At 46.4% G+C, this 16,912-nt stretch overlaps 1 protein-coding gene across 4 annotated transcripts in view; it reads right to left on the bottom strand.

Moving 5' to 3' along the window:
- CHRNA2 (cholinergic receptor nicotinic alpha 2 subunit) overlaps positions 1-16,912 on the bottom strand; it is a 147,073-nt gene that overhangs the window by 56,296 nt on the left and 73,865 nt on the right. For 2 of the 4 annotated variants that reach the window (XM_077291784.1, XM_077291782.1), the window contains exon 1: positions 4,814-5,244. The exons of 1 other annotated variant lie outside the window; for it this stretch is intronic. Coding sequence is in view for 2 of the 3 variants with exons in the window: in XM_077291782.1 (XP_077147897.1) it covers positions 4,814-4,942 (129 nt within the window). In the remaining variant the exon portion in view is untranslated. Of the gene's footprint in view, positions 1-2,035; positions 2,160-4,813; positions 5,245-16,912 lie in introns of those variants that run through there. One more of the 4 variants, XM_077291783.1, reaches the window with a different exon arrangement.

Consider the following 16,912-nt stretch of genomic DNA (forward strand, 5'->3'; position numbering starts at 1 on the left):
AATTTGATTTTCTACTTTGATTTTGAGTATCATTCCAACTCCAGACCTCCGTGGGATATTCATTTTGATTTACACTGATAATTGTTATGTTTCATTGTTCTGAACACATTCCACTATGCAATGAATACAAATTTGCAACTGGAATGTTTCATTCAGAGATATCTAGGATGCGGTATTTTAGAGTTCCGTTTATTTTCTTGAGCAGTGTGTGTATATATATATATACATATATATATATATATATATACATATATATATATATATATATATATATATATATATATATATATATATATACACAGTTATATGAAAAAGTTTGGGCACCCCTATTAATCTTAAGCTTAATGTTTTATAAAAATTGTTTTTTTACAACAGCTATTTCAGTTTCATATATCTAATAACTGTTGGACACAGTAATGTTTCTGCCTTGAAATGAGGTTTATTGTACTAACAGAAAATGTGCAATCTGCATTCAAACAAAATTTGACAGGTGCATAAGTATGGGCACCCTTATCATTTTCTTGTTTTAAATACTCCTACCTACTTTTTACTGACTTACTAAAGCACTTTTTTTGGTTTTGTAACCTCATTGAGCTTTGAACTTCATAGCCAGGTCTATGCAATCATGAGAAAAGCTACTTAAAGTGGCCACTTGCAAGTTGTTCTCCTGTTTGAATCTCCTCTGAAGAGTGGCATCATGGGCTCCTCAAAACAACTGTCAAATGATCTGAAAACAAAGATTATTCAACATAGTAGTTCAGGGGAAGGATACAAAAAGCTGTCTCAGAGATTTAACCTGTCAATTTCCACTGTGAGGAACATAGTAAGGAAATGGAAGAACACAGGTACAGTTCTTGTTAAGGCCAGAAGTGGCAGGCCAAGAAAAACATCAGGCAGAGAAGAAGAATGGTGAGATCAGTCAAGGACAATCCTCAGACCACCTCCAGAGAGCTGCAGCATCAACTTGCTGCAGATGGTGTCACTGTGCATCGGTCAACTATACAACGCACTTTGCACAAGGAGAAGCTGTATGGGAGAGTGATGCGAAAGAAGCTGTTTCTGCAAGCACGCCACAGAGTCGGCTGAGGTATGCAAAAGCACATTTGGAGAAGCCAATTTCTTTTTGGAAGAAGGTCCTGTGGACTGATGAAACCAAGATTGAGTTTTTTGGTCATACAAAAAGGCGTTATGCATGGCGGCAAAAAAACACAGTGCGTTGTATAGTTGACCGATGCACAGTGACACCATCTGCAGCAAGTTGATGCTGTAGCTCTCTGGAGATGGTCTGAGGATTGTCCTTGACTGATCTCACCATTCTTCTTCTCTGCCTTTCTGATGTTTTTCTTGGCCTGCCACTTCTGGCCTTAACAAGAACTGTACCTGTGTTCTTCCATTTCCTTACTATGTTTCTCACAGTGGAAATTGACAGGTTAAATCTCTGAGACAGCTTTTTGTATCCTTCCCCTGAACAACTATGTTGAATAATCTTTGTTTTCAGATCATTTGACAGGTTATTTTGAGGAGCCCATGATGCCACTCTTCAGAGGAGATTCAAACAGGAGAACAACTTGCAAGTGGCCACTTTAAGTAGCTTTTCTCATGATTGCATACACCTAGCTATGAAGTTCAAAGCTCAATGAGGTTAAAAAACCAAAAAAGTGCTTTAGTAAGTCAGTAAAAAGTAGGTAGGAGTATTTAAAATAAGAAAATGATAAGAGTGCCCATACTTATGCACCTGTCAAATTTTGTTTGAATGCAGATTGCACATTTTCTGTTAGTACAATAAACCTCATTTCAAGGCAGAAACATTACTGTGTCCAACAGTTATTAGATATATGAAACTGAAATAGCTGTTGCAAAAATTTTTTTTTTTATAAAACATTAAGCTTAAGATTAATAGGGGTGCCCAAACTTTTTCATATAACTGTATATAGCCGCGCACACATACATGTATATATTACATAGTCTCATTTATTATGTATATTACCGTCCCTTACATATTGGATTTTATAGATCCCTGTTTTTTATTACATACCATCCTGTCTTGTTAGCTGTATAATGTAATGATGGTTGATGGAGCATGGGAAAGCTTCTTTTCTAAAGGAGCTGATAGACTGGTAGTCTGGTCACCGGCTCCTCCATCAGTAGTCATTTTATATCTAAAAAGAGAGGGGACTATGTCATAAAAGAGGGTGCTGTGAATAACAACAACAAGAATACACTATGTAAGAGACAGCACTGTACATAACAGCAGAGGAAGCTATATAATAAGGGAGGGCATCATATATAACTAGAGAGGATGGTATGTAATAAGGGATGGTGTTATACATAACAAAAGAGGAAACTATGTAACCAAGGATGGTGTTATACATAGTAAGTGAGTACGATATACACTAAGGGACTGTGCTATACATAAGTGAGCACACTATATACTAAGGGACTGTGCTATACATAATAAGTGAGTACACTTTATACTAAGAGACTGTTAGACATAATCAATAATAACATCTTCCTCCACCTCCCCCTGTTCCTAAATCCATTAAAAATCACCCTTCCTCCCATCACAATCCCCCACACGCCTTATTGTCCTCCTCCCCCTGCATCCCATTATTGCCCTCTCCCCCACCCCCATGATTGCCCTCTTCACCACCTCCATCATTGCTTTCTCCCCACCACCCCATTATTGCCCATTCCACCACCTCCTTCATTGCCTCCTCCCCACCACCCCTTCATTGTCCTTTCCACTGCTACCATCATTGCCTTCTCCCCCACCACCCCATCATTACCCATTCCACCACCTCCATCATTTCCTCCTCCCCACCACCCCCATCATTGTTCTTTCCCCTGCCATCATCATTGTCTTCTCCCCACCACCCCATTATTGCCCATTCCACCACCTCCTTCACTGCCTCCTCCCCACCACCCCTTCATTGTCCTTTCCACTGCTACTATCATTGCCTTCTCCCCCACCACCCCATCATTACCCATTCCACCACCTCCATCATTTCCTCCTCCCCACCACCCCCATCATTGTTCTTTCACCTGCCATCATCATTGTCTTCTCCCCACCACCCCATTATTACCCATTCCGCCACCTTCATCATTTCCTCCTCCCCCACCACCCCCATCTTTGGCCTTTCCACTGTCATCATCAATGTCTTCTCCCCCACCACCACCATCATTACCCATTCCACGACCTCCATCATTCCCTTGTCCCCACCACCCCATCACTACCCATTCCACCACCTCCATCATTGCCTCCTCCCTACCACCCCATCATTGTCCTTACCACTGCCATCACCATTGTCTTCTCCTCCATCATTACCCATTCCATGACCTCCATCATTTCCTCCTCCCCACAATCCCCATCATTGCCCTTTCCACCAGCACCATCATTGTCTTTTCCCCCACCACCCCCATCATTGCCCATTACACCGCCTCCATCATTTCCTCCTTCCCACAACCTCCATTATTGCCCATTCACCACCTCCATCATTTTCTCCTCCCTCACCAACCCCATTATTGCCCTTTCCACCACCCCATCATTGCTTTCTCCCCCATTACCCCTATCATTGCCCTCTCCATCAACCCAATAATTGCCTTCTGCCCCAACACTGCCCTCTGTCAACCCAATCATTGCCTTGTGCCCCATCACCTCCATTATTGCCCTCTCCTCCACCTACACACACACAGCACCATTCACCTCTCTGCATATACACTAATACACACACAGCACCATTCATGTCTCTGCATACACCCATACACACACACACACACATACACGCACACACTACATAGCTCCCAACCATCCCTCATACTGCAGGACTGTCCCGATTTTAAGGCTTTGCCCTACATGGGACTCTACTTCTCCCACACAGCAGGAGAAGCAGCTGATATGCCCCCTTGATTAGGCCATGCCCCTTCCGTATCTTCTTCCGATGCAGTGGTTCAGAGAGGGAGAGAGGACATTCTGGCGGTCTCCTGGACTGAGGCACTGTGTGTGTAGAGATGTTAATGGTGCTGTGTGTGTGTGTATGCAGACAGGTGAATGGTGCTGTGTGTCTGTGTGTGTGTGTGTGGCCATTATACAGTATGCATCATCATGTGTGGCCATTATAAGGTATGGAGCATCACTTGGGGCCATTATAATGTACGCAGCATCACATGGGGCCATTATACAGTATGGAGCATCATGTGGGGCCATTATACTGTACGCTGCATCATGTGAGGCCATTATACAGTATGGAGCATCACGTGGGGCCATTATACAGTATTCAGCATCATGTGGGGCCATTACACTGTATGCAGCATCATGTGGGGCCATTATACAGTATGAACGCATCATGTGGGGCCGTTATACTTTATGCAGCATCATGTAGGGTCATTAGACTGTACGCAGCATCATGTGGGGCCATTATATAGTATGCATCATCATGTGGGGCCATTATACAGTATGTATCATCATGTGAGGCCATTATACAGTATACAGCATCATGTGGGGCAATTATACTGTGCGCAGCGTCATGTGGGGCCATTATACAGTATACAGCATCATGTGGGGCAATTATACTGTGCGCAGTGTCATGTGTGGCCATTATACTGTATGCAGCATCATGTGGGGCCATTATACAGTATGGAGCACTGTGTGGCCATATTTTTTTCTGTTTATAATTATTGTTTATGAAACTGTGTGATCAGCAGTGCTAAATGGGTGTGGTTGGTGCGTGAATATGAGTGTGACTAGGTGTGAAATGGGTGTGGTCAGAGGTGTGGCCTAAAATGTGTATGCGCCGCAACCTTTCTCCCTCTTTACCTTCTTCAAAAGTTGGGAGGTATGCACACACACACACCTCACCTCACCTCTGCGCACGGTATCCTGAAGCCGCACCATTGCCAGCAGCTTCCTGTCCCGCACAGCCGTGGCGCTAAATGATGATGTCATTCAGCAGCTGCTGTGTGAGACACGAAGCGCGGGCAGGAAGCAGGATGGATCCATTCCCTGCAGCTCCGCTCCACTGACATTTTCTCTTGCAGGCGGCGGAGCTGCAGGGATTGCTCCCTGCCCGCCGCACATGAGGGCAATCTGGCCAGAGGCCCCCCAAAGCCTCGGTGCCGGATAAACTGGCCAGATTGCCGTCATTATTAGCCACACTGCAGGGGTCCCGATGCAGCCGCACCGGTTGAACCGGCGGTATGTCCGCCCATGAATCTGGCCCTCGGTCCAAGTCAAAGTTCCTTATAGCTGCAGAATCAGTGATATCAGAAATGTAACCAGAGCTCCAGCAACAATGTAGCTTTCAATATGTTACATTCCATTGCTATGGTTACCATTCTATTGAAGATTTACAATGACTTATCCATTTGACATCACATTTCAGTTCCTGTCGTTTTATAATGTGGCGGTATATATAATGCTCTGTATGTATCAGAGCCCAGGGTTCGTGATGGGAAATCGTGCGGAGAGGAGCAGCACGCTCCAATATTTCAAGGATTTCTCATCTCAGAGAGAGCGACAATGAGTGGAAAAAGGATGAAAACTTATTTACTCTTTAGTTAAAGGGATAGGATCACTAACAAAGCCCCTTACTGATGACCTGCTAGGACATATGGATATCATAGATAAGGGTCCCAATATGAAGACCCCTGTGTGAGCCAGAATATTAAGCTACTTACTATTTATCTTTCTATCTAGGACATGTCCCCAACATAAAGTATTTAAATAACAAATAGTGCACATGACCCCCATAGTAGACATTGAGATGACTAGAGGTCACATACAGAGACCCATAAAAATACTGATTCTCCTGCATTCCTTAAAAAATCCAAGAGGTGTCCTCTTTTTGCAGGAGTCTTGAGGACATTTGGGATAGTTGACAAATACCAGCTAAATTTCCCGTACAGCGGCTGCTCCAGGACTGTGCGGATACCAGTGATGGGAGTGGGGACTGCACCGCTGATGATATCTCTCCTTTCTGATGAAGCGGTCAGGGAAGAACCAAGGAGGAATGAAGGCTCGGTAAATATAAGATTATCTTTTCCCCCCTTTAAGGAATGGAAGCGAAAATAGGAACTGTACTTTCAACAAACATTACATAAATCAATAGTACATGTGAAAATAACACATTTGTAATTTCGTATTAGATACAGTGGGGAAAAAAAGTATTTACGTAGTCAGCCACCAATTGTACAAGTTCTCCCACTTATAAAGATGAGAGCGGCCTGTAACTGACATCACAGGTCGACCACAACTATGAGAGTCACAATGAGAAAACAAATCCAGAAAATCACCGCGTCTGATTTCATAAGATTTATTATGCAAATTATGGTGGAAAATAAGTATTTGGTCACCTAAAAACATGCAAGATTTCTGTCTCTCACAGACCTGTAACTTCTTCTTTAAGAGGCTCCTCTGTCCTCCACTCATTACCTGTAGTAATGGCACCTGTTTAAACTTGTTATCAGTATAAAAAGACACCTGTGCACACCCTCAAACAGTCTGACTCCAAACTCCACTATGGTGAAGACCAAAGAGCTGTCAAAGGACACCAGAAACAAAACTGTAGCCCTGCACCAGGCTGGGAAGACTGAATGTGCAATAGGCAAGCAGCTTGGCGTGATTAAATCAACTGTGGGAGCAATAATAAGAAAATGGAAGACATACAAGACCACTGATAATCTCCGTCGATCTGGGGCTCCACGCAAGATCTCACCCCGTGGGGTCAAAATGATCACAAGAATGGTGAGCAAAAATCCCAGAAACACAAGGGCGGACCTAGTGAATGACCTGCATAGAGCTGGGACCACTGTAACAAAGGCTACCATCAGTAACACACTACGTTGCCAGGGACACAGATCCTGCAGTGCCAGATGTGTCCACCTGCTTAACCCAGTACATGTCCGGGCCCGTCTGAAGTTTGCTATAGAGCATTTGGATTATCCAGAAGAGTATTGGGAGAATGTCCTATGGTCTGATGACACCAAAGTAGAACTGTTTGGTAGAAACAAAGCTCGTCGTGTTTGGAGGAGACAGAATGCTGAGTTGCATCCAAAGAACACCATACCTACTGTGAAGCATGGGGGTGGCAACATCATGCTTTGCGGCTGTTTCTCTGCAAAGGGACCAGGACGACTGATCCGTGTACATGAAAGAATGAATGGGGCCATGTACAGTGAGATTTTGAGCACAAACCTCCTTCCATCAGCAAGGGCATTGAAGATGAAACGTGGCTGGGTCTTTCAGCATGATAATGATCCTAAGCACACCACCAGGGCAATGAAGGAGTGGCTTTGTAAGAAGCATATGAAGGTCCTGGAGTGGCCTAGCCAGTCTCCAGATCTCAACCCCATAGAAAACCTTTGGATGGAGTTGAAAGTCCATGTTGCCCAGCGACAGGCCCAAAACATCACTGCTCTAGAGGAGATCTGCATGGAGGAATGGGCCAACATACCACCAACAGTGTGTGGCAACCTTGTGAAGACTTACAGAAAACGTCTGACCTCTGTCATTGCCAACAAGGGATATATAACAAAATATTGAGATGAAATTATTAATGATCAAATACTTATTTTCCACCATAATTTGCAAAATAAATCTTTCAAATCAGACAAGGTGATTTTCTGGATTTGTTTTCTCATTTTGAATCTCATAGTTATGGTCTACCTATGATGTCAAGTGGGAAAACTTGCAAAATTGGTCGCTGACTTAATACTTTTTCCCCACTGGACATCTGTTTCTGAAGAATGAGGAGCAGAATGAGGAAACAGAGTGACACAGAATGATTATGCTGAGCTTTCTAACAAGTCTTTTATTTCAACCCCAGAGCTGGATTCATATCTAAATTGCTAAGTGCTACTGTATAATTTCCTCCATGCTGTAGCGGTTTCTGCCTCGGCTAACTAAGGAATAAAGAACAGGAATTCCTCTCTGTGTGCTGTGTATCATAGACATCATTGCAGCTTGTCTCCTCCCACTATATTGGGGCATACTGTCATGTCGGACGCTATTCACACTAGGGCGTCCGACAGACAGCGGTAATTCCACATTCGTCCACTATATGTTCAGTGGTGCCGGCTAGATCTTTATCCAGGTTGCCCAGGGTTAATCTAGCTGGTACTCGGGTTGGAGGCTGGGTCACGCCCACGGCCTTTAAATAGTATTGCTGGACTTTGGGCGTCGCCGATTACAGCTTGTGTCTTGTGCCTTGTGATCTCGGTCTGGAGTGGTGGTCTTGGAGAAGTAATATCGTATCTGGTGGTGTATTATCCTTTGTCATATTTCTCCTTCCTATATTTGTATTTGTTTTGCCCTGGGCACATTATTGTGTTTTCCTGTGTGTCTGCGGCGTGGTGTTTTTTTGGTTTTCCCTGTCTGTGCTTTCTGTGGAGGTTGGTGTGAGGTCAATTCACTGGGTGGCGGTTTCAGCATAGGGCTGAAACAGGAGTCAGGGCCAGGCCTGGTGGCCCAGACAAGCACACCATTAGTGTAAATTCTGGGAGAGGGACAGACGGGATTTTCCCTAGTCTGAGGGATATCGCAGGGGCCCGGGTAACCAGCCTTAGCTTACCTAGTCTCCCCGTGACATTATAATCGGCCCCAAAATTTTGTATTCCATGGATCCCATGACTTCCATAACCCGCCAGTTGGGGGCGCTGTCCTTACAGGTCACCGAGTTGAAGGGGGCGGTTCAGCAACAGGGTCTTGTAGTATCTAATGTGCAAGCTGAAACTGCAGGTAGAGTTGCAGAGCCAAAGATCCCTTTACCTGAGAGGTTTGCTGGGGAACGCAGTAAATTTGTTATTTTTCGTGAAGCTTGCAAATTATATTTTCGTATGCGCCTGATCTCTTCAGGTATTGAGGCTCAGCGTGTGGGTCTGGTGTTGTCATTACTGAACGGGGACCCCCCAAGCTTGGGCATTTTCTTTACCATCTGATTCAGCTGCATTTAACTCAGTGGAGGTTTTTTTTTCTGCTCTTGGGCTCATTTATGATGATCCTGACAGAATGGCTCTAGCAGAATCTAAAATTCGTGCTCTCCGCCAGGGGGAGCGAATGGCGGAGGATTACTTTTCTGAATTTCGCCGCTGGGCGGTGGACACAAAATTGAATGATCCCGCGCTGCGGAGTCAGTTTGTTCATGGGGTTTCGAGAAGGGTTAAACAAGCCCTCCTGATGTATGCGACTCCTGCTTCTCTAGAGTCTGCTGAGTCTTGTTATCCGCATTGATCGCCGTTTGCGTCAGGGGGCGCAAGAGACGCCGTCTATGGGGGAGGGCATAGGTGCACGTGAGGTTGCTGCAGGTGAGCCCACGGAGCCTATGCAAATCGCAGGGGTGTCACATCATCGAGCCCCCTCGCTCAGGAAGCAGGGAGTCTGTATTTGCTGTGGTAAAAATGGGCATTATGTAAATGCTTGTCCTCTCTTATCTAAGAAAAATGCAACGGCGGAAAACTACTAAGCTCAGAGGGTGTGGAAGAGGCCAATCTGAGCTTATGCATATCCTCCATGGTGGTCTCTCAATGTATGCTCCCTGCCAGAGTTATTGTCGCTGGCAGAGAACTGCCAATCACGGTTTTTGTGGATAGTGGTTCTGCCACTAATCTCATTGATGAGGAGTTTGCGCGCACAGCCGGTTTCAGGATCGAAAAACTGCCTCATCCTATCCGGGTGGTCACCATCAATGCCGCTCCTCTCCCACAGGGGGAGATTACTGAGTTTGTGGCTGAGGTGAAACTCCACATTGGGGTCCTACATTCTGAGCAGGTTAGATGTAGGGTGCTCAGTAATCTTCCTGCACAAATGGTTCTGGGTTTTCCATGGTTATCTATGCACAACCCGGTGATTGACTGGAAAACTCAGGACATAATTCAGTGGAGCGGATTTTGCCAGGAGAATTGCCTGGCCACATGTGTGTCTGCTGTGACTCCAAGCATTCCTGAGTCACTGCTGGATTTCGCGGATGTGTTCTCTGAGAAGGGTTGCTCAGAGTGGCCACCACATCGTCCCTATGACTGCACTATTAGGTTTAAACCAAGGGCCAAATTGCCAAAAGCAAGGATGTTTAACATTTCTGGTCCTGAGAGGCAAGCTTTAAAAGACTACATTGCTGAGAGTCTGAGCAAAGGGCACATCAGGCCTTCATCCTCGCCTGTGGCAGCAGGGTTCTTCTTCATTAAGAAGAAAGATGGCGGGTTACGCTCGTGTCTGGATTTCAGGGAGTTAAACCAGATTACGGTTCGTGATCCATACCCTATGCCTCTGATACCAGATTTGTTCAACCAGGTGGCTGGTGCTAAGTGGTTCTCCAAGCTTGACCTCAGAGGGGCGTACAACCTCATAAGAGTCCGTCAAGGGGATGAGTGGAAGACGGCTTTTAATACTCCTGAGGGTCATTTTGAAAATTTGGTGATGCCATTTGGGTTGACAAACGCGCCTGCTGTATTTCAACATTTCATAAATGATGTATTCTCTCATGTCCTGGGGAAGTTCGTTATTGTGTACCTAGATGACATTCTCATATATTCTTGCGACCGTGATACTCATTTAGATCATGTTAGGGAGGTGTTACAGCTACTCAGAGAGAATAAGCTCTATGCTAAACTTGAGAAATGTGTATTTTCGGTTCAGGAGTTGCCTTTCTTGGGTTATATTGTGTCTGCTTCAGGTTTTAAAATGGACGCCGCTAAGGTGCAGGCGGTGCTGCATTGGGAACAGCCTGATAACCTAAAAGCACTCCAGCGGTTCCTTGGGTTTTCTAATTATTATAGAAAGTTTATCAAAGATTTTTCTATCATTGCTAAACCTCTCAGTGACATGACGAAAAATGGTACCAATTTCTCCGCCTGGTCTGAGGCTGCTGTGCGCGCATTCGATTTCCTGAAGAACAGTTTTGCTTCGGCCCCCATTCTGGTGCAACTGGACGTATCGAAACCATTTACCGTGGAAGTCGATGCGTCTGAGGTTGGAGTGGGGGCGGTGTTGTCACAAGGCTCATCCTTGGGCGAGTTGCGTCCATGCGCTTACTTTTCCAAGAAGCTGTCGCCCGCCGAACGTAACTACGATATCGGCAACAAGGAGTTGTTGGCTATCAAGGTGGCTTTTGAGGAATGGCGACACTTCTTGGAGGGGTCGGTCCACCAGGTTACAGTTATCACCGATCATAAAAATCTGCTTTATTTAGAGTCAGCCAAGCGTCTGTCCCCCAGGCAGGCTCGCTGGGCATTGTTTTTCACGAGATTCAACTTTTTTGTTACTTACCGACCAGGGTCTAAGAACACTAAGGCGGATGCTTTGTCCAGGTGTTTTACGGGGGGAGAACCTCGGGAAGATCCGGTACCCATCCTCCAAAAGGGTGTAGTGGTCTCGGCTCTCACGACCGAGGTTGAGGCTGAGATTGCGGAGGCTCAGGAGGAGGTACCACCAGAGCTTCCCATTAACAAATCGTTTGTACCGCTCCATCTTCGCTTAAAGGTGTTGGGTGAGCATCATGATGCTGTCCTGGCTGGTCATCCAGGGGTTAGGGGTACCTTGGAGTTGGTGTCGTTTCGGTTTTGGTGGCCCAAAATCCGACAGGACGTGGTCTCGTAAAGGTCAGCATGCACCACGTGCGCTAGGGCTAAGACGCCCTGCTCCCGTCCTGCTGGCACACTACATCCTCTCGGGGTACCCAGTAGGCCATGGACGTAGATCTCCATGGATTTTATTACAGACTTGCCCTCGTCAGCTGGGAACATGGTCATCCTGGTGGTTGTTGATCGGTTCTCAAAGATCTCGCACTTTGTGTCCTTGCCGTCGTTGCCTAAAGGTACCGTCACACTTAGCGACGCTGCAGCGATACAGACAACGATGCCGATCGCTGCAGCGTCGCTGTTTGGTCGCTGGAGAGCTGTCACACAGACCGCTCTCCAGCGACCAACGATGCCGAAGTCCCCGGGTAACCAGGGTAAACATCGGGTTACTAAGCGCAGGGCCGCGCTTAGTAACCCGATGTTTACCCTGGTTACCAGCGTAAAAGTAAAAAAAAACAAACACTACATACTTACATTCCGCTGTCTGTCCCCCGGCGCTGTGCTTCTCTGCACTGTGTAAGTGCCAGCCAGAAAGCAGGGCACAGCGGTGACGTCACCGCTCTGCTTTCCGGCCGCTGTGCTTACACAGTGCAGAGAAGCAGAACGCCGGGGGACAGACAGCGGAAGGTAAGTATGTAGTGTTTGTTTTTTTTTACTTTTACGCTGGTAACCAGGGTAAACATCGGGTTACTTAGCGCGGCCCTGCGCTTAGTAACCCGATATTTACCCTGGTTACCAGCGTAAAACATCGCTGGTATCGTTGCTTTTTGTGTCAAACCTGACGATAAACGCCGGTCTGACGACCAAATAAAGTTCTGAGCTTTGTTCAACGACCAGCGATATCACAGCAGGATCCTGATCGCTGCTGCGTGTCAAACTCAACGATATCGCTATCCAGGACGCTGCAACGTCACGGATCGCTAGCGATATCATTTAGTGTGACGGTACCTTAACGTGAAGACTCTGGCTCAGGTATTTGTTCAGGAGGTGGTCAGACTTCACGGGGTCCCGTCTGACATCGTGTCTGATAGGGGTACTCAGTTTGTGGCAAAATTTTGGAAAGCATTTTGCTCACGGCTGGGGATCAAGTTGTCGCATTCTCAGTCAAATGGTCAGACCGAGCGTATGAACCAGAATTTGGAGCAGTATTTACGCTGCTTTGTTTCTGACAATCAGGAGGTGTGGTGGACGTTTCTTCCTTTGGTGGAGTTTGCCATAAATAATCACCGTCAGGAATCATCTGGGGAGTCCCCGTTCTTTTGTGTTTACGGGCACCATCCTTAATTTTGTACTCTGCGTCAGGGGGGCTCTGCTGGCGTCCCGGAGGAGGACCAGTTAGGAGCACAACTGGCATCTGTCTGGAGGAGAGTGAAACAGCGCTTGCTGAGCGTGGGTGCAAGGTACAAACGAGTGGCTGACAGTAGACGTGTGCCAGGTCCGGACCTGAGTGTGGATGACTGGGTGTGGTTGTCCACAAAAAACATAAGACTCAAAATACCATCCCTGAAATTAGGTCCAAGGTTTATTGGTCCATTTAGGGTCGCCGCCATCATTAACCCGGTAGCCTACCGATTGGAGCTGCCTACAGTGTATAAGATACACAACGTGTTCTACAGATCTTTATTAAAAAAGGTGGTGGGTTCCGTGGACGCGGCGCCTATGCCACCTCCGGTCTTGGTGGATGGCAATTTTGAATTTGAAGTCTCCAAGGTGGTTGACTCTCGACTAGTGCGCCGCACTTTACAGTACCTGGTACACTGGCAAGGTTATGGGCCGGAGGAGAGGTCTTGGGTACCAGCCTCGGACGTACATGCGGACAGGCTGGTCAGTATGTTTCATTGCCGCCATCCAGACAAGCTGGGTCCTATTAGTCGTGAGGGCCCTGGGGTCCCTCGTAGAAGACGGGGTACTGTCATGTCGGACACTATTCACACTAGGGCGTCTGACAGACAGCGGTAATTCCACATTCATCCACTATACGCTCAGTGGCGCCGGCTAGATCTTTATCCAGGTTGCCCAGGGTTAATCTAGCTGGTACTCGGGTTGGAGGCTGGGTCACGCCCACGGCCTTTAAATAGTATTGCTGGACTTTGGGCGTCGCCGATTATAGCTTGTGCCTCGTGCCTAGTGATTCCGGTCTGGATTGGTGGTCTTGGAGAAGTAATATCGTATCTGGTGGTGTATTGTTATGATCTGGTGGCCTAAGAGCAGCATGGGACGTACTCTGGAGAAGGTGGTACCTGTACTGACCGCAGACCCTGAACCTAACACCGCAACTAGAAGTAGCCGTGGAATGTACCTAGCGCTCCCTAGACATCTCGACACAGCCGGAGGACTAATTACCCCTAGAGATAGAAAAGGGAAAACTATCTTGCCTCAGAGAAAATCCCCAAAGAACAGGCAGCCCCCCACAAAAATTGACTGTGAGAGGAGAGGGAAAAAACATACACAGACTGAAATGAGAATTTAGCAAAGGAGGCCACTTCTAGCTAAATAGAAAGGACAGGACAGAGTACTATGCGGTCAGTATTAAAACACTAGAAAATATCCACCACAGAAAATACAAAAAATTCCACAGCTAACTAAAGACATGGAGGGTATATCTGCATCTCCAGAGATACCAGCTCGGCTAAACAAATCCTTATACAGACCAAGCTGGACAAGACAAAACATGGAAAATAACTGAACAATAAGACCACAGCATGTGGACAGCAAAATCAAGGCCAGAACTTATCTTTGTTGAAAAGAACTGCAAAGCAGAAGAGAGCAGGCAGGGATGTGAATCCTCCAGGAACAATGGACAACTGGCACTGACTAAAGGGTGAAGCAAGACTAAATAGCCCTGTCCAAATTGCAAAAAGTGAAAACACCTGAAAAATGCTGTGATTCAGAGACAGCAGCGCTACCACTTATAACCACCGGAGGGAGCCCAAGAGCAGAATTCACAACAGTACCCCCCCTTGAGGAGGGGTCACCGAACCCTCACCAGAGCCCCCAGGCCGATCCGGACGAGCCAAATGAAAGGCACGAACCAAATCATCAGCATGAACATCGGAGGCAACAACCCAAGAATTATCCTCCTGGCCATAACCCTTCCATTTGACAAGATACTGAAGCCTCTGCCTCGAAAAACGAGAATCTAAAATCTTCTCAACCACATACTCCAACTCCCCATCAATCAACCCCGGGGCAGGAGGTTCAACAGAGGGAACAACGGGCACCACATATTTCCGCAACAAAGATCTATGAAAAACATTATGAATGGAAAAAGAGGCTGGAAGGGCCAAACGAAAAGACACTGGATTGATAATCTCAGAAATCCTATAAGGGCCAATAAACCGAGGCTTAAACTTAGGGGAAGAAACCTTCATAGGGACATGATGGGAAGACAACCAGACCAAATCCCCAACCCGATGCCGGGAACCAACACAGCGACGACGGTTAGCAAAACGCTGAGCCCCTTCCTGAGAGAACACCAAATTGTCAACAACATGAGCCCAAATTTACTGCAACCTGTCAACCACAGAGTCCACCCCAGGACAATCAGAAGGCTCAACCTGCCCTGAAGAAAAACGAGGATGAAAACCAGAGTTACAAAAGAAGGGTGAAACCAAGGTAGCAGAACTAGCCCGATTATTAAGGGCAAACTCGGCCAATGGCAAGAAAGCCACCCAATCATCCTGATCAGCAGACACAAAGCATCTCAAATAAGTTTTCAAAGTCTGATTAGTTTGCTCGGTTTGGCCATTTGTCTGAGGATGAAATGCGGAAGAAAAACACAAATCAATGCCCAGCCCTGCACAAAAGGCCCGTCAAAACCTGGAAACAAACTGGGAACCTCTATCGGACACAATGTTCTCCAGAATGCCATGCAAACGAACTACATGCTGAAAAAACAACGGAACCAAATCAGAAGAGGAAGGCAACTTAGGCAAAGGTACCAAATGAACCATCTTAGAAAACCGGTCACAAACCACCCAGATAACTGAAGTCCTCTGGGAAACCGGAAGATCCGAAATAAAATCCATAGAAATATGCGTCCAAGGCCTCTCAGGGATCGGCAAAGGCAAAAGCAACCCACTAGCGCGGGAACAGCAAGGCTTGGCCCGCGCACAAGTCCCACAGGACTGCACAAAAGAACACACATCCCGTGACAAAGAAGGCCACCAAAAGGACCTACCAGCCAAATCTCTGGTACCAAAAATCCCAGGATGACCGGCCAACACAGAACAATGAACCTCCAAAATCACTTTACTAGTCCATCTGTCAGGAACAAACAATTTCCCCACTGGACAGCGGTCAGGTTTATCAGCCTGAAATTTCTGAAGAATCCGTCGTAAATCAGGGGAGATGGCAGAAAGAATCACCCCTTCCTTCAGAATACCGACCGGCTCAAGGACCCCAGGAGAATCAGGCAAAAAGCTCCTAGAGAGGGCATCAGCCTTAACATTCTTAGAACCCGGAAGATACGAGACCACAAAATCAAAACGGGAGAAAAACAGGGACCATCGGGCCTGTCTAGGATTCAGCCGTTTGGCAGACTCGAGATAAATCAGATTCTTATGATCGGTCAAGACCACAATACGGTGCTTGGCCCCCTCAAGCCAATGTTGCCACTCCTCAAATGCCCACTTCATAGCCAACAACTCACGATTGCCGACATCATAATTGCGTTCCGCAGGCGAAAACTTTCGAGAAAAGAAGGCACACGGTTTCATCAAGGAACCATCAGAATTCCTCTGAAACAAAACGGCCCCTGCCCCAATCTCAGAAGCGTCAACCTCAACCTGAAAAGGAAGAGAAACATCCGCTGACGCAACACAGGGGCAGAAGTAAATCGGCGTTTAAGCTCCTGAAAGGCAGAAACAGCCGCAGAGGACCAATTCGTAACATCAGCGCCTTTCTTCGTCAAATCAGTCAGGGGTTTAACCACACTGGAGAAGTTGGCAATGAAACGGCGATAAAAATTAGCAAAGCCCAAAAATTTCTGAAGGCTCTTCACGGATGTGGGCTGGATCCAATCATGAATGGCCTGAACCTTAACCGGATCCATTTCTATAGATGAAAGAGAAAAAATGAAGCCCAAAAAAGAAATCTTCTGTACTCCAAAGAGGCACTTAGGCCCCTTCACAAACAAAGCATTATCACGAAGGATCTGAAATACCATCCTGACTTGTTTCACATGAGACTCCCAATCATCTGAAAAAATCAAAATATCATCCAAATATACAATCATGAATTTATCAAGATAATTCCGAAATATATCATGCATGAAGGACTGAAACACAGATGGGGCATTAGAGAGTCCGAATGGCATCACAAGGTATTCAAAATGGCCTTCGGGCGT

The sequence above is a fragment of the Ranitomeya variabilis genome, chromosome 2 (assembly GCF_051348905.1).
Source record: "Ranitomeya variabilis isolate aRanVar5 chromosome 2, aRanVar5.hap1, whole genome shotgun sequence".
Lineage (NCBI taxonomy): Eukaryota > Metazoa > Chordata > Amphibia > Anura > Dendrobatidae > Ranitomeya > Ranitomeya variabilis.